The 24610-nt window shown below is 44.3% G+C and overlaps 1 protein-coding gene across 10 annotated transcripts in view; it reads right to left on the reverse strand.

The window, feature by feature from the left end:
• Positions 1-24610, reverse strand: part of rims1b (regulating synaptic membrane exocytosis 1b) — a 49294-nt gene that overhangs the window by 6660 nt on the left and 18024 nt on the right. Inside the window, exons 3-28 of one of the 10 annotated variants that reach the window (XM_053857691.1) lie at positions 22330-22350; positions 13754-14043; positions 12510-13381; positions 10989-11029; positions 10795-10905; positions 10431-10530; positions 10206-10329; positions 9705-9751; positions 9515-9630; positions 9310-9440; positions 8547-8718; positions 8230-8383; positions 8011-8067; positions 6707-6857; positions 6124-6240; positions 5666-5728; positions 5395-5472; positions 4654-4773; positions 3582-3668; positions 2849-2926; positions 2394-2459; positions 1860-1973; positions 1466-1572; positions 1131-1234; positions 665-825; positions 343-504 (exon numbers count right to left, since the gene is read on the reverse strand). In XM_053857691.1, coding sequence (XP_053713666.1) covers positions 343-504; positions 665-825; positions 1131-1234; positions 1466-1572; positions 1860-1973; positions 2394-2459; positions 2849-2926; positions 3582-3668; positions 4654-4773; positions 5395-5472; positions 5666-5728; positions 6124-6240; positions 6707-6857; positions 8011-8067; positions 8230-8383; positions 8547-8718; positions 9310-9440; positions 9515-9630; positions 9705-9751; positions 10206-10329; positions 10431-10530; positions 10795-10905; positions 10989-11029; positions 12510-13381; positions 13754-14043; positions 22330-22350 — 3644 coding nt within the window. Of the gene's footprint in view, positions 1-342; positions 505-664; positions 826-1130; positions 1235-1465; positions 1573-1859; positions 1974-2393; positions 2460-2848; positions 2927-3581; positions 3669-4653; positions 4774-5394; positions 5473-5665; positions 5729-6123; positions 6241-6706; positions 6858-8010; positions 8068-8229; positions 8384-8546; positions 8719-9309; positions 9441-9514; positions 9631-9704; positions 9752-10205; positions 10330-10430; positions 10531-10794; positions 10906-10988; positions 11030-12509; positions 13382-13753; positions 14044-15777; positions 17409-22329; positions 22351-24610 lie in introns of those variants that run through there. The other 9 variants (XM_053857681.1, XM_053857690.1, XM_053857682.1 and 6 more) reach the window with 9 other exon arrangements.

Raw genomic sequence — 24610 nt, forward strand, 5'->3', positions numbered from 1 at the left:
CTGTCTGACCTCAATACATTACCAGAATAACAAGATGCACTATATCACATCCTGAGTCGAGAGGGAGCAGCTCATCTGTCCATGTCAGCAGCCAGACACCAGTCAGCTGTGGGCGTGTCCCTCATTTCCTCGGCTGCCCGACACTGTCCTGCTCTAATCCGTTCAACTGCAGCCCAAGATGCTTTGATACTGTGGACAAGTGAGATCAACGCCTGGCTCAGACTTTAAAGGTTCCCTGGGGATATGCTCCTCATATTTCACGACAGCTTTGCTACCCCTATTCTGGCTCATGTAGTGGACGGCGGCCATCGTTGGTGCCTAGTTGTCGCGATCATAATTTACCTTGGCTCACTAGTGTCACCAGCGACGGTGTGTCTCCGGCGCTGCAACTCCTGAGAGAAGCGTCGCTTCCCTGCCGACCTCCTCCTCTCCTCCTTGCCATTCACCCCCCACGAAATTCTCCTGCTGTCCCTCCTCTCCTCCTCTTCCTCTAGAGACTTAGATCTAAGTTTATTACCCCGTGAGAAGCGTGATCCAACAGAAGCATGCAACATGCAAAACAAAAAGAAACAGATTAGCATGCAAATCGACTCTAATCGCCACGGCTGAAACCAGAGCTAGAAGAACACATGGAGCGGGGACGTAGTGAGCGTAAACCACTGACCTGAGTCGGCCCCCGGGACGCTCAGACTGGATGGACATGTAGCTGGCACTGCTAAGACCTGAGGCACTGCTCGCACGGGAGATGGCCGACATGTCACTCCGGTCACTGTCTGATGACCTGGCTGACATGTTGTCACTGCTCCTCCGCTGTTCTGCATACATCTACAAACACACACAAACCACCACTGGATTGGCTTGGCAGCTGAAAACGTTGGAAAAGTCATGACACTGATATAAGCGTTATATGATGAAAAAGTCAACAGAAAATCTTGACCCGTCATGAACCATCAGCTTAAGTCTGTCTTTTTAAGTTATAGCCACAGTTTTGTATTGAGCTTCAGATAGGAACTGATCGCTGAATCTTAGAAAAACAGACATTGACCATCAAGAAAGTGAGCAATGAGGGAAAAGTCATGTGAAAAAAGAAAGAAAAAAAAACATTGAATGTGTAGGAAAGGAACTCTCACCTCTCGTTTGGTCTTGACGTCAATGTCAGGGTCTCGTGAGGAGGAAGGCCGGCAGGAATGGACTTTCATCTGCAGCTGTCTGGCTCGCTCTTCCACAGCAAGAGCTGCAAGAAAGAAAATGGTTTGTTTGTGGAGGATGGCATGTTTTACAGTCATGGGAACTATGGAACACACCACCAACCTCTCAATCATTCTGCTGTTTAAAATGCATTTCTAAAACTCCAATTCTTTATCTTTTTTATCTCATTGTTATGTGTTTCCACAGGACCCAATCTCCAGCCAGAGGTGGACAAATGCATTGACAAAGGTTTAAGGCGGCGAGTGGCACAACGTACCTTGCTCGATGCTGCTGCTTTTCGCAGGCAGTTGAGGCAGTTGTCGGACTCTTCGACCCGACGACGAAGTCGCCATTGGAGAGGAAGGGCAGGCGTATGGGTGAGCTCTGAGAAACAGCAAAGGAAGACAACACTTCTTCATCAAAACCAGTGATGACACTGACAGTAGTACAACACAGACTTGGACGGAAAACTGTGTCCAGCTGCATCGGAGGTAAACATGAAAGGGGTAGGCAAAAGTAGGAACAGCACTAAAAACAAATATTTCTTGTGAACATAATACAAGTGTTAGTTTTTTTTAAATCTTTAAGTGATTTAGCTACACTGAGGGTCCAAACTCTGAGTGAATATTGAGAGGAAAGGTCTACCACAGGGGGGAGGGGGTGTCATGCACCTGTCTAGTTGTGGCGAGTTAGGACAGGACCCCGCCAAGGAGGTTTGGCAAAAAGGCTTTAGAGGGCCTCCTCTCCCCCTACTGCCACGCAGGATAGAGGTAGGCTGGATGCGGCTGTCATTGGTGAACGACAAAAAAAAAAAAAAAAGCATTTTCGCTGATAGTCTATTTCCCTTTGTGCTACAAGTTAAAGGACTTTTGGTCAATATGCCGAGCTGTGGAACGTTCACTTTTCATTTTATATCTTGAGCAACGTCCCAGAATCTTAGTTGGAATGTCTGCACTGTTATGACCCATCTTACACTGCAACTCCTTTTTCTTTTTTGTTACACCATTGGTCATGTCAAAACACAGGAATGTGACCAGTACTGGAGAGAAATATCATTTACCATCCATTCAAACTTCAAAAGTGTGTTCTGAACCAATGGCAGCCACAATGTATGGTGGCAAAACATGAAGCAATACAAGCTCGAAGACCACAGAAGACGGTGAGTGCACAAATTCTTCATGAAATGAGTGAATGGATGATCTTACCTGTCACCTTCCAAGACTCCTTTGCTTCCCCTGACACAGTTTGGACTTGGCGAATTGTTGCACTGCCTATATTGCCGAATTTATGACAACACATGGAGACAAGGACGGAAAACAAACGGAATGGGGGATGAAAAGTGATCAAATTAAGATGCAATACACATTACACTGACAGGCGGCAGTTTGGGGGTCTTCAGAAAAGCAGCGCAGCCAAGAGACCTCTGCTCCTAAAACAACTACTGCTGAAGAGCCAACATGCCACACAGGTAAACAGGTGTGACAGGACTATAGGCAGAAGATTCAGCAGGAGACTGAGTTGAACAAGACAAAGAAGAGAAGCAGATTTTTTAGGACATGCTACGACACCATCCAGGGAACACCTTGCTTCAAAGCTTGGGAGTGCAAAGCAGTGAGCAGGGTTCTGAAGGTAGAGGTGGCTGAAGATGCAGGTCTGGTACCTGTCTTCCTTAAGGGGCACGTGCTCTACAAAGATCCTAGGACTTGTGGTGGCATTGCTGGGCAAAGAGTTGGAGCACCTGTTGGAGGTCCCAGGAGAATTGTTCCATGGGGAAACAGGAGGAAAGCTAGTGAGTAATCGACGGGGTGAGAACAGGAGAACCGTAGTGTTCATAAATAATATTGGAACATTTTCACAGTAGAGTCTGTCCTCTGACAATCATCTTCACCTCGAGCTCCTCTGAAAGCAGAACATGTCTGTAACCTGTGGTTCTGTTCTATGCTACCAGGGATGCAGGTCTTTCTTGTTGGAAAACCGAAACAGTGGCTATAAATGACATCCGTGAAAAAAATCTGTGACAAATCCTTGTCTCAAATGTGGACGTTCCTCTCATAGAAAACTGCATTGAGGAAGCCAGTTACTCCTTCAATCGCAGAGTCGCTGCAAGTTTCTGCCTCTCAGTTCAAGTCACTGTTTAGGACAGAGGGCATCCAGTCAACTCAATGATGCTAGCAGCTGAAAAACAAAGGACCGAAAGGCAAACTTGAACCTTAGCTTGAAGGACCCAAAATAAAAGGAGGACCACCTTAAGCGTGACATAAAATATTCCTCAAAGAAATGATCGGAAATGGAAATGGAAGTAATGCATGGAATCTGAGCACGTCAGGTGTAAAGGTATACAATAGCTTTAAGATGTCAACATCATATTAGCGATGTACTTGGTATGTGCGTACCTGTCTCGGTCAGGAGAGTAGAAGTTGTCAGGCCTCAGACATGTGGTGCTGGCACTCCTCACTCTGTCGAGCACTGGCTGCAGGTCGCTGCATCACCACAGGGTGGCAGCAGAGGGAGGGGAGCATGGGAAGGCAAGGGGTGGGAGAGAGAGGGGTAGAATGGGGGGTCAAGAAGAGAAAGGGTAGGGTGTTGAGTAGGAGTGGGACAAGAAAAAAAAGTCAGAGACAAAGACAGAAAAAGGCGAGGATCGAGTGGCACGTGTAAGACCTCTGATCATCATTCATCATTGCAGCCATTCCTTGCGGCTGTACAGTCTGAGACCACTTCAATGCAAGGTTGGTGAGTTGCCATGGCGACCAGATCATTGTTGAGAAAGGATGTGTTCATGTGAGTGAGAGAATGGATAAAAAAGGAAGGGAAGAGAGCTGAGACTAGTGTGTCTCTGATATCCCATGTACAGTAAGTCACAGATGGTTGGATCAGGGCCACGACATGACACAGCATATAGCAGAGTAAGGGCCAAAGGGGTCACAGGGATCAAGGTTTCATGACTTCAGTGTTTGTTTAATGTTGTGCATCAGCTCGTGGATTAATAAACCAGCCAAGTACAGCATTGTATTAAAGGTCTCAGTAAATGATTATGGAAGAACCAAGGCTGTTGTTTGGATAATGCACCTGCTGTTACTGGAAACCCATGGCACAAAACCATATTAAATAAGTGCAAATGAGACAATATTATTACACCACATTGTACAGCAGTCTAATAGAATGTTTTTCAACTGTGTGCAGTGATTATTACTCCCAGTGAAACACAGCAACAAACAGATGAGTCTTGTGAATTAATCTGAGAAGGAAAAAAACAGGCTGAAGCTTGAGGATGACGTCCAACAAAACACGGTTCAATATGCAGACAGAGGAAAGTCATGACTAAACATTTTTAATCTAATCTGAATTGGTTTAGATGTAAAATCTAGTCTTAAAATTGTGCCAGTAAATGTAGTGCCGAGGCACCATACACTATGGAAGCGGTTCTGCTGACTGTTCTCATGGATGGATTGGGGGGGGTCTTACCTATCCGTGACCTCATCAGTGAATCTGAGAACACGGTGTGTGAGGATGCTACGAGGCGTGTGATTGTCCCGCACTCTGTTGGGGACTGGGTGGTTCTTTAGGCATGCAGGAAGGGTGGAGCTGCACACCACAGCCCCGCCCACCACAGAGGTCGCAGCAAATAGCCCAGCGCAAAGGAAAGCAAAGAAAAACAAAATGACACAAACAACAAAGAAAGACAGAAACCTGAGTGTATGTGGCACAGCTGCGTCACACTGCCATGCCAATACGCATGACTGCTCATACGGCGCCAACTTGTCACTGATCAATAGGGCTGGGTATCAATAAGCCGCGTGTTAATGGAGTCATTTTATCCAGAAATGTTTTGGCTAGGCAGAGAATAGGTTCCTGTTTTGGTTCCCAGTGGCAAATATAAAAAATAGTAACATGGAAAAATAAATGAATAAATAAAGAGGGTAAATTGATGTGGAAAATAAACCAACATGCTTCCAAAACATTCAAAAATAATCTGTATGGAATGACACCCAACTCTAGAGACCGCCGTTGTGACATGGCACCATCGATAAAGGGTTGTTCCAGGAATGACCACACAAAGGTAAGAAGCAGTGAGAACACGACTCAGCGAATCAGCACACCACCCAACCAAAGCAGTCTGGTACAAATGAGAGCAGTAACAGGCCTCCGACACAAGGGGAAGCTGAGCGGGAAAAGAACACCACACCTGCCCTTCCTCAGTCTTACCTGTAGAGGTCTTTATGGAGACCGTTAACTAACAGGGGCATTTTAGGAGGGAGTGTGTGGTTGGCTCTACATACGCCTCTGAGGACCGAGCAAATCAAGGAAGAAGAAAGTAGAGAGGGGGTGACATCATAACATGGCGTGAAAAAAAGAATCCTTTCAGAAGACATGATCATCACATAGAGTTAAACGTGTGTAGTGAAGACGGCGATCAACGTCACTGAAGCTGAGTCATGCTTTGATTTGGGTTTTTTTTCACCTATTCCTTTTGTACCTGTTTGTGTGCAGGCACTCAGCACTCCCACCCCGGATGGACCGGTGCATCTCCAGGACCTCACTGTCAGTGCCAGGACAAGGAGACGCAAAAACAAAGGAAAAACAGAACAGAGTGGACGGAATTAGTTTGAGACACATAAACATATTTGTCCAGTAAACTGAAGAAGTGATATGTATTCCCATTCAAATCTAACTCAATAAATGACTTTTCATGGTTAAAACACATTGTTTTAAGATGTGCCTGTCCTTCATAACACAATGTCAGTCACATTTTTTTAAGATAAATCCTGCTTGATTTATTGTCTTTATTCATCTTGATTTATTTCCAATGTACAACTTCAGTACTGGAATTTAAACTTATCTACAGTTATTTGGTGGGAAGAAGACGACACTTGTATAGCTACAGCTCGTAAAACTACTATCTCAAATAGAAACAGGAGTCTCAGAACAGGTTACCTGTCCTCAGAGTACTCATAGTCCGAGTCAGCCGAGCGCTGGTGCTCCAGATGGGAGTCGTGGTAGTTGGAGGGGGATTGGGAGTGGTGACGGTTGTGATGGATCTCATCTAGACTCCTGTTCAAATTGTTTTAAAAAGACATTGTCAAGCAAGTAAGCAGAAACTTAAGACAAGTTTTTTAGCTTGGTAAATTTGAATTTGTTGAGTGATATTTATTGTCATTGTGAACAATAAAAAATAATCTCAGTAAAAGGTTGTTAAAAACAATATTTCGGATACTGATGCAGAAGATGAACAGTTTGGGGCCTGATACTGAACCATGTGGCATCCCACAGTCCACAGTCTAATGTAATGCCATCCTTTTGGTTGTCTATTCTTAAACATTCGACTAAACTCAATCCATGACCTCAATAAGGTCAACCTTCTGTGACAGTGAAAGCAGAGAGGCTGATTTGTGTTTTCACAAAGCATAAAAACGTGGAGGAGACTTAGTACTTCATGTCTGTAAGTCATACTGTCAAGCATGTTCCAAGTCTGGTTTTTCATTTCAACTAAAACTATCTCCATTGAAGAGACGCTCACCTCTGCATGGGCACGTACGCTGGTCTTGAGCGCGCCCGACACGTGTCCTCTCGATGCGGCGACACGGATCGGGATCTGTGCTGGATGGCTCGCTGCTGCGGGACGGCCAGCGTACTGCTCCGCTCCCTCTCTCTGGAGTTACGCTCCGCACCTGCGTTTCAGAAACGCAAGACCGTCAACACCAACTTGACGTAGCTTCACACCAACACTACACTTTCTACAACGCTAAAGTGACCGTTTTTCAACTGTAGAACATCTTCAAGATGTTTTACAGAGGAAAGAGCAACAGCTCACAGAGTGGCGTGAGCTTAACTGAGCAGTGACTGTTTCTATGGTGAAGTCTAAGCTGCTTTTGTGCACACAGGTGGTTAAATGCATATTGCTATGATGTGCTTGTCCGCATTGGCATGCAGCAGCTGAAGGTCTTGCCCAAGAGCTGGGTAAGGAGAAACACAGCAGAAGTGCTGCAGAGTCAGTGTCCTGCCGCACATTCACCACCCTTTGTATCAGTGTTTCTGATGCAGCTTCTGACTACAGTAGTTCTTGTACTGTAGTAAGAAGTCAATGAAGCCAAGACAGAAACAGTCAGAGGACTCAGTGATTGTTGATCCACTCGCTCACAATACTCCTAATGTGGGTGGAGAGAGACTAGTGGGAGGGGCAAGACTAGGCACATGCAGGGAAACGGAATGTGGATGAGCTACTGTGTTGTCTACCATTTCACATGCACTTGGTGCACTAGTGAGGCCAGCAGAGGAGGGCACGCTCCAAGCAGCAGCGCTGCACTGGTTAGCTGCAGCCAGGTAGCAGTCCAGTGGCCTTGGGCTGATACGGTCACGGAAATGACAATTTTGAAGACTGCAGTTCGTATCTGCACTCAGATATGCCGCCCGAGACTTTGACATTTAAATGGTCCTGATTTCCTACTGCTGGAAATCTGATGTTTTGGAGTATGACCAGGCAAACTTTTCTTTCCACTGCAGTGTGACGCAGGGGCAGACAAATAGGAAACCCCTAATAAAATAAAATAAAATCTGGGCCAAAGTTCACTGTAAACTGGGAGAAACATCCAGCCAACAATGGTAGTCACTGTTATCTCCACTACAAACAAGTGTAAATAAATAATGATAAAAATACAATATTCTTCTATTCTTCTAAAGTGGTCCGAAGATGCAGTTTTACAGCCAGAAGGACCTTATTTTCTATAAGCTAAAGGAGAACTGCAAGAAGACGTTGTCCGACCCAGTGCTGGACGCCTTTCGGCTACTACAAGCTAGTGCTTATCAACCATGCCCCCCACCCACCTTCAGTCACTACCATCAAACCATCATCAAACTCTGTATCAATGATGCGATGAGATCCTGTGGTCACACACACACACAAACACACACAGTTGAGGGTCAGGCTCGAAGGTTCTCAGGGAGATAGAAAGGAAAAGTTAGCAAGCACACATTCAGATGTTGTATAGATTCACAGAAATAAGATTTTGTAAGAGCGTGTGGCCAACATCCAGAGCAACGTACTCTGCAGTTTCTTGCTTGGACTCTCTCCATGGACGTGTCTGCGTGGGAGGTACGGTGAAGGCTGGGGCAGTGGGATCGAGGACGCGTCATGGGTCTGGAGTTTATACCAGTGAGGGATGTCATCCAGGAGAGCAGTCTCCAACTCAATGAGGATCTGAAATACACATACAAGTCAAGCCGTTTTCACTTGTAGTATAAGTCAACATACAATTCCTGTCTCTGTCCAAGTTCATTCCTGCTGCTTGGGCAGCATTGTCCTGGTGAATAAAAACATAAATCTTCACTTCAATTATTAGATATGTGGTATGCAGGTCTACCTCGCCCATGAATTCACTTTCCTCCTCCTGGACCCTCGGTTGGTCCCACACTGTGATCTCCAGCATACGTTCTCGAAAGTCACGCCGGTGAACATGGGAGTAGATAAAGGTCTGGTTCCACTTGGGCTCTGCGCTCTTCTTCACTGTTTTAGTCCGTCGTTTACTCTTGTCGCTGGAAGAATGAAAAGTGAACATGACGTTCCCAGTCGGTGCTTCTCCAACTCTGACGGACCAAGGACACGGACCACTTCATTCGATTTTCAAACCAACTAAAGGCCCATTTATGCTCAACATTACGCATGGGATCAGATACCGACGGACGCTTCTGTCTGTGCTCTGCGTTTCCACAAAGCTTACAGATATGGACCAAACAGAGCAGTGCCACCAGAAACCGTGGGGGGCAGTGTTGCTCTTCCTGCCTCCTACATCGCTGCCTCTGTTTCATCTCTTGTGCAAGAGGTACAAGATCAAGATTTCTACAGTCCTCATGTTGGTTTTGGAGTTTGTCATCGGCATAAACGTTTGACTCTGGGCCGCTCCCCCTGGTGGATATATCGGTGAACAGCAATACCAACATAGTGAACGCATGGAAGTATGTGATCAGTGGCAACTTTGTATGTAAAGGGACAATAAATGGACCTTCGATGAAAGTTTGTTGCCAGTTGTTTTATCTTAACTTGCCTTTTCTCGCTGTATTGACCCTGATAGAACAGTTTGTCGTAGCATTGCTTAACCTCCATGACGGAGGTAACTAACAACCAACCTTCTGTCAGGGAGAAAGTACATCTTGACGTAGGGGTTCCGAGGTCGTCCATCTGGTCGCGTTGGCAAATCTATGGCTTGAAGGACGTTGACGATCAACTGGTGACCTACTTTGTCGTACCACAGCTTCACCTGGAACAGTTGATTTGAATCAGCGTCTGATAAAATAAGACCTGTTCATCAACTCCCTCCTCAGGTGTACTCACAGAGAGCTGGCCGGGAAGCACCAGTGGAAGCTCTCTTATTGTCCCGGGGCTTGTTGGGGACATGACAGAAATCGAAGGACGGTCCATTTTTTGGGACTCGAATGAGCTGGAGCCAGCTAAATGACAAAGAGCTGATTCAATAAGAGTTCATTTCTCAAGTCATGGCCAAAATGCCTGCATCGATACTAACTTGATTCCAAAGGAGGGTGGGATGACTCGGGAATTCTCGGTATGTCTCTGTTAACAAGGACAAGACATTCGGTCATGACACTGGATGTGAAGGCAGTACTAGACGACAAAGATTAAGATACTGATACTGATCTAGTATCACAGCGCTCATTCGGATACTGTGTAGAAGTAAGTTGGAGCAGACCGGTGGCTTAAAATAGATCACCTCTGAATTCTCACTTCTTACTGAGAATATATTGATCATCCTCTCCCTGTAGATGCTTTTGGCTGATACTAACTTTTGTTTTTAAGCTACACATTAACATACCAATCGATACCCATATTCCACCCCTTCCACTCTTACCAAAGAATTTCTGTTTTTCATACATCCATCAGAAAATGGAGAAAAAAAGTCACAAATTATTATTATTATAATATAATTATCATTTTTTAAAGTCCTTTTTTTTGTTTTCAAATCAATAACATATTAGGCACAAAATACACATGGTAAAGCAGATCTCACCCAATAGGTCTTGAGACAATAAGTTCCACTTGAGGTGCAGCCTTAGACTCCAGTATGATGTTGTACACTTCCTTCTTGGTGGCACCGGGTAAGGACTTCCCATTCCACTGCAGCACCTCATCACCTGGCGCAGAGATGAGGTTCAACCAAGGTCAAACTAGAGCCAGTTCACACGTGGGAAACTTGTGGCAGGAGCATTTTGTCGAGCATCACATGTCTAAATACCTGGTCGTAGATGTCCAACCACGTCGGCCAGGCTGCCTTTCTTCACTTTGGTGATGAAGGCTCCAAGTCTCCCTGTCTGCGTCATCTTTCCTCCAACAACCTGGACAGTATCAAAATGTTGAATGGTCTCCACTTGTGTTTTAACTGTTGATCATCAGTTAGCAACCCCCCGCTGGGCGACCACAAGTCAAGCAAAGGTGGCAACAATGCAGTGTGATTCACTGTGTCGCTTGCTGCAACTGAGGTGGAGTCTTGCTTATTAATGCACCAACCATAAGTCAGAAAAGCATGGTTCAGATCTCTAAATACGTATGTGATTCTTGGCTTGTTTCAAATATAATGATACAGAAACACTCATGCTTACTTTCAGTCCGAGGAGGGAGCCGGCTTCACGAGGCATCGCCGACCTCTTGCTCAGTGTTATGCGGCCGATGAGGTGATCGCCTTCTTTAGACGGCTGCCACGTCACTGGATGCTGAAGACATTAAAGATGGGAGATACGTCTTAGTGCGGTTGTACAGACAAACTGGACCGTGGAAAAACAACTTTTGCTCTTACATGCCAGACTGCGGGATCTAAGGGGTGACACTCCCAGTCACCTGGTGGGAGACAATCACAACAAGAGAGTCAGTGCTGCAACCATCTCAGGATTTGAAAAATAAAGACGTGATCTAAGACATGATGAAGGCATGATGTTGTGTTTGCAAATAAAGATACAGTAAAAGCACAGGCACTAACAACTAATCTCTCTGTGAGAGGTTGAACAGGGGAGACAGTGGAAATTACAAAGCAGGTCTGCGCCGATTTGCCTGGAGGGCTGCAAATCTGAGAGTCCCTCCTGAATGCCTGTGTGAATGAATGCTGACTCCACAGTTTGTGCTGCTGTATAGGCTTGTTTTTACTCGAGGAGGATGAACATGCGAAGCAGATTATGAAATCTAGGCTGAACGTCTAACTGACCAATGTTAAACCATCGACCCTGGAGGTATTAAAAAAAAAAAAGCATTGTTCTTGATAAACAAGTGCCTGCATGCAAGCGTGTGAGCCTCATCCCGTCATCCATCTGAAACTGCACTGGACCACAGACCGGTCCTCCCAATCCAAGCTTTTCCAGCCGCCATGGTGTGTTTTGGAAGCCTCTATAGCTGACTCCGACTGGCTGGCGGCATATTTTCCATTTGGACTGCTGCCACTCCCTCATCTCCTCGATGCAGCCCTCCCACGGAAACGTTGGGTCTATCTATTAAAGTTGACTTGAAGAAGGTCTGGCTTTGAGCTCAGTGACAATGGCTACTCTCAGGTCCCACTGCAGTCAACATTGCCCCAGAGTAGGAGATATTATTGCGTCAGTGGGACAAAGACAATCTTATGTCATGGTCCATGGTCTTCATGGGAGTGTTCCCTCAAGGTCCTCCAGGGGACTCGAACAGTCCAACAGGCCTCAAGGCTGATTTTTCTTGGCACACAAACAAGGTCTGTCGTACAATAAGGGAGTAACAGAATGCATGTATTCATATGAAATCATCTATTCAAATTGTATGACACAACGGGCTTTGTTTTTGTAATATAAATTAGAACAAAACAGAAGTGACTGTGTAAAAATGCAATGTTCAAAGGAAGAGAAAAGAGGATAGAGACAACAGAATTCAGAATCAAGGTGTCTTGATGCAGAAATGGTAAATGACTTATTCAGCATTTCATAAACAACAGGCAGCACAGAAAGCGCCAAGAGCAGGCAAACAACAGGTAGTTCTTTCTTGCTGTTGTGCAGTGTTACGTAGCAGGAGTGCCACTGACCCAATTCTGAGGATCTGCTGGCCTAAATTATGGGGAATTTCCAAAATAACTGAGAGCTGTAGTGTAAGCAGTGCAGTGTCGTGGGAGTGTAGACGGTCACTTAGACCCAAAGTCAGTCGGAAAGTTTGTGCATGTACTGTATGTGTGCGGGAGTGTCAGTGTGCAATTCAGTGTGACACAAGTAGCCACCGTCTGAGAGGAAATGAAGAGATGTCTAGTTGTCAAAATTGACGGTAGTGATTTGAATTTCACAGCTATCCCTGTAAGAGACTTGTGACTGACCTTTCTCACTGACGCTTTCCATGTCAACGTCCTCGCAGCTGGTGTACTCCGGCGTGGAACCGCCCTCTTCTTCAGAACTGCTGATGGACATCTGCCGCTTGTTGACTCCACGTTTGTTCTTGTATGTCCGAGTGGAAGGCGGCCGCAGAGACTCAGATTGATCCGAACTCTGGGAGTCTTTTCGGAGCAGGATTTCCCCACCTTTATCCCTTGGTGTCCTTGATGCACCAGATTCTGGGCGGCCCTTGTGAACGGCCCAATCTTGGGGTGCTGTTCCCCCTCTCACGCCACCGGTTGTAGATAAAGGCCCCTCTCCACCCCCCACGGTCCTCTCTGAGGAATAAGCTCTATAGTTGTCCAGAGGAGGGGTCCCATCCCCTCCCTTCCTGAACAGACGGTTGTCATGTCCCTCACCTGCTCGGGAGCCCCCCACCCCTCCCTCTCCGGGGCCGAGTCCGACCTCATTGATGGCCAGATCACTGTGCCGTCGCTCATGACGCACCTTGGAGACCTTGGCATGCATGCGCATCTCCTGTTCTTCCTTCTGTGGTTTCACTGGGTATCTAGCCAAGTTGGGATCACTCCGGTATCGGTTCTGGAATTCCTCCTCGCGACGCTTCCGCTCCCTCTGCTCCTCATCCTCTGGCCGCCTCCTGTGCATTTCAGGGTGGACGACACTCTCCTGGTTATCGTAGTCCTGCGAATGGATCTTCTCCAGTTTCCGGCCGTCTGCTACCCGCCGCTCTCGTTCTCCTGGTCCCACACGCTCTTCCAGAGATGAATGAGAGGAGAGTTGCCCAGCAGGCCTGCGGCCACTGCCGCGTCCCATTCCTCCCTTTCCATTTTGTTCATGAAGGGAAACTGGCCTCTTCCTGAATGTGAGAGGCGAAACCATCCAGTCAGTATTGAACATGTACTTATGCATAACGACTTTTCAATAAAGAGTATCACAGCAGAATGCAATAAAAAACTTTTGTGGCATTCTGTGCTGCGCTTTGACTTTGCAGACTGGACCTTGCAACTATGCAAGGAGTCTCCCAACAGGAACATGTGACCCTCTCTAAGCTCAAAAAACACATTCTCTATTTTAAGTATAGGGATTAAAAGAACTGGAGCTTAAGCTGATATGGAAAACAAGGCTTGTAGGATTCCAGTCTCTCGCTTACTCCCTCAATCCTTCATCTCTCCCGTGAATTGAGATATCATCCATGCAAAGTGCAACTTGCTGAGTCCACCTGACTTACTTTTCTCTTGGTGGTTCACTCTGAGAGCGGGAGCTGGACATGGTGTCAGCACCTTTCACGGCAGGCGTCTGAATATCGTACGGCTGCACTGCGTTGCTGTTGGCGCTCGGAGGAGGTGCTTGTGACCTGGAGCGGAGAAGCTTCTTGTCCCGTTGGCTATCACCTCCAATAGTTGAGTTGTTCAAGCCGCTGCCCAGGCTTTCGGGCCGCAACTCCGCCCCCGAAAACCATTCTCCTGACTTGGTGAGGATCTCTTGCTGCTTACGGCACAAGTTGCATACCCACATTACCTGGAAGGAGAAGTACAAAGGTCAAGATTAGTTATGATCTCAAATGACTGGCAGCACACCAAACACAGACTATTAGTTTGTGCTGTCAACATTTATGGGGAACATAGGAACAGTGAAGGTAAACTTGTATTCTTCCCTCATTGCTGAGGACTTGCTAACAGGCAGGCATCTTGTTCTTGGTATCTAATCCAGAATAAGTATTTTGCAACGCTTGTAATTCTTCATTTGAGGGGAGATTTAACTACAAGTGCAAGGAAAGTCACTTCTACTAAAAAGGGAAAAAAAAATATGCATTTTGCTAAAATGTTATTTTCAGTAAATGCACAACAATATGTTCATGTCAGACCAGCTAACAGGGATGTGTTCTCGGACACCATTAAAACCTGTCGGGCTGCAATGGACGGCATATTTATACGTGAGGAAAACTAGACACGATCGAGCACTGCAGATTCGTTTCTGGAAGGCAATGGAGTTGAGCATCCACCGGGATGCTGTCCTGAGCTGTTCAAAGCCTTTTGACTGGTAGTCAGTAGAGAACAGTCCAACGGCAGCAGTGTGGGAAAAAAGTGTCATGGCAATCATGGACCTATGGAACAGATTAGATACTAAAATGTCAAAAACGAATAAAAACACTGTTTAGGTCAGTGCTCCCGCATAAAAAACAGGGTCAAATAGTTGGACACTTTTACACTGAGCATGTCACATATTAAAACCCTTGATACACAATGAAAAATACGGAAAAATACAAAGAAAGAAGAACATCAGAGACAACACCAGATTTCATCATATAGGTAACACGTGTCCAGGTTCCACCCCCAGACATGTGTGCCGTTCCCAGACTGTGACCATTCTATGTACATAAACATATATATTTTAATAAATGTCTGGGGGCTGACAATGTCATTGCTCCATGAACATATGGAGCATCCAATAAGAGTCTTTGTTGTCTCCAGCATCGGTGACTTCTAACCTGCAGCGTGTGTGCGGTTCCTTCCACAAGACATTTTGAGGTGATGGTATATTCACTTCTTTTCATCACTTTGGCTTATGTCACTCTGATAATAACTATGAAAATGGCAAATTACGATGCTACATCTGTAGATGGTCATTACTTATTTAGGCTGCTAAAAAATTAGGTTCTTGAAGTATGGAATCTGTTTCATCTGTTGTGAAATTAAGATGCAGTTATTCGGAATTATTATGAAGCTTATCATTATGAACCATCGTTTCCGCCTTAGGACAGGTCACCAGTCCATCACAGGGTACATACACCATTCACACACACACACACCAAGGTTGTTGAACTGCGGGAGGAAACCAGAGTACCCGGAGAAAGCCCACGCAGGCGTGCAAACTCCACCCAGAAAGGTCCAGTGCTGGATTCGAACCCTGAACCTTCTTGCTCAGAGGCAGAAGTGCTAATACTGTGCATGATAGTCTTTTGTTTTATATGAAGAACTGGCATAGGTGCATCATAGTACTCAAACATGGACCTTCCATGACAACCAGCTGTCTATTTGTTAACAGCAGCTCAAAATCCAAGATGTATGATGGAGATGTTGACAAAGAGAAGCACATGATTCTAGATGAAGCACGAGTATTGATGGGCAGAGTTCAGACTTTGATCTCTTCCTTTGAGCGCACCATTTACTTTGACAAAGCAAATTTGCATGCGCTGCGCAGGTAGTGAACATGTTTCTGAATCTGATGTTATAGACGAGAGCAAATACTCACATTCATCCATGGCTACAGAATATCACCTCACATCTACTGCAGAAAAACAGGATTTATCTCCCCGCGTTTTTATAATCCCAGCGGTTTATTTTGCACAGAATAAATCCAACACAGCAAAGGCGGTTCAATTCATATGGGAATCCTCGTGGCCAGTTGAACACGCAGCACCGCTGGGGAACAAAAAAAAGCCCTTAATGTAACTCCTTGACAGTCAGTGGGTCAGACGAGTGGCAGTCTCTTTAGCAGCTAGCCGCTAGCCTCCACCTCACGCCGAAGCACATCCATCGTGGCCTGGTTGAGTCCTGGTTGGCGCATGTCCAGACTAATCTAAGATAAATCAGCTGTCCACATGGCCCACAGCTGTCGGCCAGCGGCTCTCTCCTCCTACTCTCTGTCTTTCTCTTTACCTCGGCTGAGGGGCGGCAGATTATCAGTGGTCCTTAATCCTTTCAGCTCTTTATGGTTATTCAACTCATCATGGGCTATTGACATCACAAATCATTTCACAGAGCACTTTTCAAAATACAAGTACAAAGGTCAAGTACCATGGCTGAGGTCTGCTACCTGTGTCTGTGAAGCATCATTTGACAAGTGGCTCCCGAAAAACACCTGTGTTAATGGCGCTGCACTTCGCCACAGGTTGGAGATATAGTTTCAAGTCATAGACAGATCTTGGTCTCACTGTTTATCTGAGTACATGCAGCCTTGGATATGAAACATTTAGACCTGGTACTGACATTGTGTTTGACCAACCATCATTTACTTTTGCAGTCAGCAGGTAGTTGTTGACCTTTAATCTGTGGTAAGCAGCACCACCGCCAGGGACATGAGCAGACTGTGCTGCTGAGAAGGTGCTGGCTGCCACCTCTTCATGACCTGTATGTCTCCAGGATCCAGATTCGTGCAGGTGGGATCAGAACCGACCCTTCTCACCCTGGTCATGAACTGTTTGTCCCTCTTCTCTCTGGCAGGAGGCTACGGTCCATCCAGACCAGGAACAGTATCTTCTCCTCTGCTGTCAGACTGTTGAATTCGTGATCAGCCATTGTTATTTTATTTTATTTTATTTTTGTTCATGACAGCACATTATTCCAAACCATTTTCCTAGTTGGTGGAATCCTCACGAACCATGGCAATAAAGTTGATTCTGATTATTTCTTCCATGAATAGAAGTTCATTTCTAGTCTCAAATAAAGGAATAAAACGAGGGGCAGGACTTTAACATGTTAATTCTCAATAAATAATGTCAGAAAATGTGTTATTAAAGAATGAATGAATGCCATCACTTGATTCAATTATTTATTTATTCAATATTTGATGCAATGAATATTGTTGTCAGACTTGTTTAAAATAAACTAGGTTTGATCTTAATATGTCCCACCAACTAACTGCTCCATTGTGACAAATTCCATGATGTCATTTGATGCGATCAATGGAGATGAATCACTCATTGAATTTCATTCATATTTAATCGAGTCTCACACTGACATACATTTTTAGTTCCTCTGAGTGACAACTTCAGTGTCTTCATCAGAGCCTCTTCCACTCCAGCTGCTGCTCATTGGTCACAGATCACCCCCTCACGTCTATCTCTCCAGCTCCTCTTGACTCTCACGACAAATCACTGTATCAGCAGCGAACATCATCGTCCACGCAGTCATCGGCTCCATTGAAAGTGTTTGCTTTAGCTAATGTCCTGGAGTCCTGGTTAACAAATTATCCATGTGTTCTGGATGGTTTCTTCACTTTCCTCATTTCTTTTCCCAATGTTGTTTTTCGCACAAACACTGTGTCTTGTTAAAGCTGCATTTTCATTAAAAATATTTCACACCACCTGTCTTTACTAGCAGTTTTTTTACTTTTATTCTCTTTATCATTCCCTCTTTCTTTTATTTCAATTTTATCACAATCTCTGATTTTATTCTGAGGTGGAGTTATTAGTTAACGTGGTCAAGACTTAGCAAGAATGCATTGTGAAACAGGAAGTGGTAAATGAGTATTCACGGGTCAGGTGTCACAAAGGTACAAAGTATGTATAGTAGGACAGCAGATGTCTTTCCTTGGAATTTGAGTCTAGTACTCATCAAATGTTCACTTTTTTTAGCAAGCTGCAAGACAAATGGGGTAGGAAGCATTCGTGTATGGACAGGAGGTGCCAGTAAGTGCATACTGGAGCTCAGGCTCACATAATCAAAATGAAATCCATTCGAGTAGAGGTCCGGCTCAGATTTTCTATTTCTATATAAGCTATTATGTTGAGTCTGTGTGGGTCGGTGGGTGCATGTGTGCAAGCTACGGCTGACCCTGTCCTATATTTTCCTGAGACAGCTGCTGATGTGATGGTATTCTTGATATATTCTTGGTATCAGTGGCCGCCGTCTGAGGCAGCCCACTGCTGTGTCACCTCCGGTCGGTGTTGCAGGACCATTGTTTGCTTGCAAGTGTGAGAACGTTGTGTATTTGCATGTGATGTGTATCAACAAGACATTTCTGAAACCCTATTGCCTCATGTAGAGCAAGCGTGGGCGACTGCTCGTGGGTGAGACGTGTGTGTGTGTGTGTGTGTGTTTGTGCAGAGAATACACAGTGCCATCACTGTCATGTAAGAATGTCAGCCTACTGCCTAAAATGGGCTTCTCCATGGTAACAGCATCCCTCTGAGCATGTGTGTGAGTGTTTCAGCATATGTATCCTAGTGAGGTCCAATAATGGGGGGCCCTTTTGCTGGACCCCACGAGTTTAAACCACAATTTTACAATGAGGGCTTCGAAATAGTTGGGTCATTATGACTGGTTTAAGTCTTGGTCTGAGTACTGGTTAAGGTTAGCCATGTGTTCTGGATGGTTTCTTCACTTTCCTCACTTTCTTTTCCCAATGTTGTTTTTCCCACAAACACTGTGTCTGTTAAAGCTGTATTTTCATTCACTTGACTTTTTCACTTTTATTTTCCTTAATATTTCCTCTCTATCATTCCTTCTTTCTTTCGCCTCCCTGTCATAACTTCAAATGTTTTACTTTTTTAATAATTCTTTCATTTTCTACTTCCTCCCAAACCAGTCCTTAAATTTCCTATTACTTTTTCAGTGACACAGACAACTCCACCATTATAATTTCATGTCGCAAACTTTGATAGTCTATGAGTGTTAAGTTAAGTTTTGACGTGAAACGTCACGTCAGCTGTCATGGAGGTGTGTGGTCAAGTTAGAGTCACTCCTGGTTTAAAAACAATTTGAAGTTGTTTGCTTCACTGTGAGTGTGTCTCGGATAAGGAGCATCCAGCGTCGCTCGGCTGCGAGTGATGAACAGTCGACGCATCAGCATAGATCTATAGTGTATAGAACAACCAAATTCATGTGATCTCCTCATGTTGGTAGATCTTCAACAGGTTCTAATTGTTCATGACATAATGTCATCATATCGCCCACCTCTATCTCCCGACAAATGAGGTGAAACCGGGTCATTTCCCATGGTTCACCTGAAACTCTCTCACGGCATACGGGTTAAAAAACACTGCACTAATACTGTTGATTTTTCACAATTATTACAATGGTAATTACACATGGTATTAATGGCTAAAACGTGAATTTGACACAATTAATTTTTAATTATTTTTATGCTTTAAAATCTCAGTAGCTTTATTCTACATGAACAGTAATATTAGCTGCAAATTATTTGTGTTGACTTAAGGATTCTCTTGAAGGTGGAGTTTTGTTTATGAGTCAGATTGATCCAGTCACATTGCAATCATGAGAAGCACCACAGGGACTGAGGGTTCAAAACAATATTTGGATATCGCGTCATATCTGGCAATAATCCATGAGAAGTGATCGCTGAAAAAAGGATCAGGATCTAATGATGATTCTGCTTGAGTGCATGTCATCTCAGTGATGTTGGAGACTTGTCCACTTGGAGGCAGTGCTCCTCCATGAGGTAAACAGACAGTCTTTAAGCACTCACAGAAGCAAGATCACACTCAAGAGTTAAAAAAAACAGCAAGGTCAAAAGGTAGAAGTCATTAGTTTTGGATTTCAAATTAATAAACATTGTAAAGCCAACATGTGACCGTCTATTTAGTGACAGTCAGATTCATGGTCATCATTTTTAGGGTCATTTTCTGCCTACATCTCCAATTCTTCTCATCGTCCATTTGTCCAGAGTCAAAGTCAGTAGCCTAAGAAAAAACACTCAGCTTTTCGTTCTGTTTTTGGGCGACTGAACCTGATTGGTTTACTTTGTAGTCTTTCCGCTGGTTGCCCCTGAAGTCGTCGTCATCTGCTTTGTCAGATTTTCTTCTTGATTCTGAGTCATGTAGTCAGCACAATGCTGAGTAAGCACACTGACTGCAGTGCCATGACGAATAGCCCCATAAGTTGGATGGTCATGGGAGTTTAGACGTAGCAAATCCACTATGCAAGTGACACTATTTTATTTTATTTATTTTTTTGCACACGCAAAACTTCAGGAAAGTAGTCCCTCACTGTACAGAGTAAACAACCAAACTCAGGAACAGGAAGTGGTGGTCGCTGTCTGAACACAACACTTAAAAACCAACATGTTTTCTTCCAACCATCAAACATTTGCGACCAAGCATCACACGCATCGTGATATGGGCATTTTGTCCGCTCCACAGTGAGAAACACATATAAGGGAAGCATGCACAGGCATGAAGGCACATGTGTATTATATATATACACATATATATCAGATCAGATTTGGGTTTTTTTTGTTTCTTAGTTATGTGCCCCCCTCACCACCTACCACTAATGGTAGGAATACCCCAGCGCATCCATGCCTGCTGCCATCGGACGAAGGGTTGGAATGGGTCAAAAGTTTCAAGTGCCTCCGGAGACGGACTCGATAATGTGACTCATGCGTTATATGACTGTCAGTCTTCTTTTTTCAGGGTCTGCATTCATTCTCAGAACAAGCAGAAATGGATGGTCAGCGAGCAAATGTGAGACAAGTTTACTGAGGACCGGACCACATAGTCACTCATAAAAACAATGTCGCTTTAAAATGACCATCGTGATATACAACAACATTTCTAACTATTATCTGGCAATTCTCAGTAAAAGTATTTTTTTAATGTGGATTGTGACTGAAAGTTACAGCACTGTTATTTGTTTGTTTTCCCATTCACCATTACATAACAAATGTGAATAGCCCTGGTTAAGCACTAACATTTACATTTACTTTGGGGCGAAAGGCACAGGTCACCTGCCTAAACTGATCCAGTTACACTGTCCCCAAAGACCCATGAGACACACTGGATGGACTCTGATCCCCACTGGAATCCTATTCTGAAGCCAATGAAGGCTAAAACGCTAACCACGGTGATTCAGTTTGCACTGGTTAAAACGTAATTTATCAAATAATGTATCACCATCGTAAACATATTTTATTATATTTTCTTATCCTTTTTATTACAGACCAGTTTAAATATTTGAGGTTGCTAACCATTCTTTCCCAATTGACTATAACAAGTACAATGGTGTTACTATAATCTGATGACTTACTTACTAAATCATTTCATCAAATTAGTATATTATTTTGGTCACACTTTAGATGAGGAACCATTTATTACCGTAAGTAAACTAATTCATACATGAATTCACAGAATATTAGCCTGTTTTTAAAAACATAAAATATTGATAAGTGTCTTGTTAAGAGCTAGATTTTATGCTAGAATAGTCAGCAAACGTTCACTCAAAACAACATCATAATTACACAATATTAACATCAAATAAACAGGTACCGGAATTTCCAAACTATAAGCCGCTATTTTTTTTTTTCTCAAGGTATGAATCCTGTGGCTTTTCCTGGCCAACCAATGAAATCCCAGGCATGTTATTGAACTTAAAGCGCTCATAATGCAATGTTTCCGCCCACGTGTCTGCAGCTCCGCCCACAGAGCTGATCTCCTGGAGGACCAGAGATGAGAAGCAGCAGCTGAGACCGGCTGTGGTGGCAGAACTTCAAACACGTTGGCGTAAACAGTGCATTGTGAGCGTTTTAATATCAACGAAAGATGTGAAGAGTTCATGATTCAATTTCGGAACATTGCAGAGTTTGTTTCATGACTAAGAAACCTGTTTTTAAAACTAGTTTAGAAGTGATCCTCAAGCATTTTTAAGAGCCACTGACCTTTCTACGGCGCAGACAGAACCACCGCACCCGCGGCTTATAGACCAGTGAGGCTTATGTACGAACAAGATCTAGTTTCCTTCTCAAATTTAGTGGGTGCAGCTAATATTCTGCTGCGCTCTATAGTCTGGAATTTATGGTTATTAGCTTATTAATATTTAATATGTGTTCCCCAATCTAATAATCTAATGTGCGACTGTTATTTTGGCATCCAGTCCAGCACAATAACACAACAATAATAATAATAATAAAAATGGAAATTGTATTTTAAAAACATTAGACTGAGCCAAAGTGATTTTGGACTTCTGGAATCGGACATGTGATACTGTGAATGAGCACAGACCTGAGTGTGGACAGGAAACAACACTTGTGACCCATGCAGCAAACCCATCACCCGTCAAGTCTTACCCTCTCCTTCACAATGACACACTTGGCAGGGGTAGAGCACACACATGACACAGAGTTAGTCAGAGGTTTACACTCAAGGGATCTTCAGGGCGCAGGAGAGGCCTCCACTCCAGAGTAAACTATCCTCTGCTGTGATGACCTGTGAGGACCGCTGAGTCTATCAATTGTCCAGAAGGTATCTCAAAACTGTGCCTGCACTAATACAGCATAGCTTCGGCAAACAGGAAAAAGAATCAGACCGGCATTTTCGGATGACGGAAACCTCACAGTCACAGCACAGAAAGAACACAAAAAAGATGCTAACCACTTTGTCCTCCTTTGTGGCATGCAGTCCAGGAAGCAGAGAGAGAGAGAGTGAGGGGGTGGAGCAGGAGGAAATAAATAAAACCATAAACAGCAACAGAAAAAAAGAGTGAATAAGATGTTGAGGTGTAAAGAAAGATAAAGGGAGGAAAAGAGAGACCGTGGTGCAACATTTGTTAATCACATTCTGCAATACTGACACATAGACTTGATATTAATTGACAGTCTACAGCTGTAGGAGGCGAGGATGTATGTGCCGCAGCAGCATGCACCACCCAGCGTGACATGGTCTCCATGTGACATCATCACCGTGTGTCAAAGCGCCACCCTACAGAGGAAACTGGGGTACGGAAAGCAACATGGCGCATATGTTCTCTGACTCTTGATCTCTCATTATGCCACCACCACCTCACTCCCATGGCGTCGTATATAGATGTTGGGAAAGTTGCCTTTTGCGTCCTATACTGACTTAAAAGGCAGCCTTCAGCGTCGCATTTTGACGTACAGGCAGCGCGACACATGAAAAAAAGATAGGTTGGGGATGGCGCTCCATTCATTCGACTATATGAAGCGTCAGCTGCTATTTAAAGGCCATCAAACGGCCATGCGGTTTAGTCACGGTGACTTACGTCAGTGCTGTAACTAAGGAGGAGAGCAACATAAGCCTGCGCGCGATCCGTGATCGGATCATCCACGCCGCCCCGCCTGGTACGATACGGAAGGAAAACGTTCTTTCAGTCCGTTGAGTAACATTCTACGCTGAAGGCTGCCTTTTTCGTCAGTATAGGACGCAAAAGTCCACTTTCCCAACGTCTATATATGGCGCCATGGGAGTGAGGATGGGTTGCATTATTCGAGGTCTGTTCAGTGACACATGCCAGAGAGCATCTGACAAGCACAGCTCTTCCATGTCCAGTGCACATGGAAGTGGAAATGTATCTGAAAAAAGATTTGAAAAGCCAATCGCTGGAGGTCAGTGTTAGAATGGTGATGGCGCTACCATTAGCGTCAATGGAATTTCTGTTTTCGGCACAATGAGTGTCATAATAGCTACGATTTCTGAAACACGTTTCTTGTTTCAACAGAATTGGAAATATTAAAAACATACTGACATTGTGTTCTCACATTTACTGGTGGAAAGTACTAGCTGTTAGCATGTATGGTACAGCAACATCGGAACAGAAAATGTTCTATAGATCAGCAGTGTTTTATTGGTCTAAGCCTATCATGCCAGCCCAGTGACAAGCGCCAAGCTAGCTACTACAAACATCTGCTGACTGTGGACAGGTTCACTTAAAGTCAGACACAAAGTTTGGAAAGTCATCAGCTTTTACAGGAAAGCACTTAAACTTGGCAAAGTATTTAGGTAAGGAGTATTTAACTACAGTTCGAAGCGAGCGAAATGTACTCTTCTACTGCAACTGTGTGATTCTACAATGCATATGCAGTGTATTACTGTCTCAAGAATGATTTCCAAATAAAGGGGACAAAACTGAATCCTATGTTATCCACGCTTCCTGTCATGAAAATACATTACAGCCTTTTTAATGTTAAAAATTGGGTTATTAAAACAAATGTTTTAATGACCCAATGTTAAATGTTAAAATGTTTTTTTTTGTTTTTGTTTTCTGGAAGTGCTTCTGTTGTGGTCGATTTGTCTTAAATTGAACATCTCTTCTCCTGAAGAACATATAAAGGATCGCCTTATCTTATCGTACTGTGCCTCATGTATGAAAATATGACTAGCTATTGCTTTGTTTTGTCATAAACTAATACATTTATGATAAAACACCGCCACAGGTTTCGTCCCTGTTTGAGGCCTGGCCTGTGAGTTTGGGCAGATCCGGAGCAGATTGGGGATCAGCAGGCAGATGATAAGCGGGCCACGGTCAGGTGAGACAGCTAGCAGCAGTTTGCTCTATTGGGTTGGAGGGGAGCCTGGGCAAAAGCTGGAATGGAAAATAACTTTGATCCATTC

Source organism: Synchiropus splendidus, chromosome 2 (genome assembly GCF_027744825.2).
Source record: "Synchiropus splendidus isolate RoL2022-P1 chromosome 2, RoL_Sspl_1.0, whole genome shotgun sequence".
Classification (NCBI taxonomy): Eukaryota; Metazoa; Chordata; class Actinopteri; order Syngnathiformes; family Callionymidae; genus Synchiropus; species Synchiropus splendidus.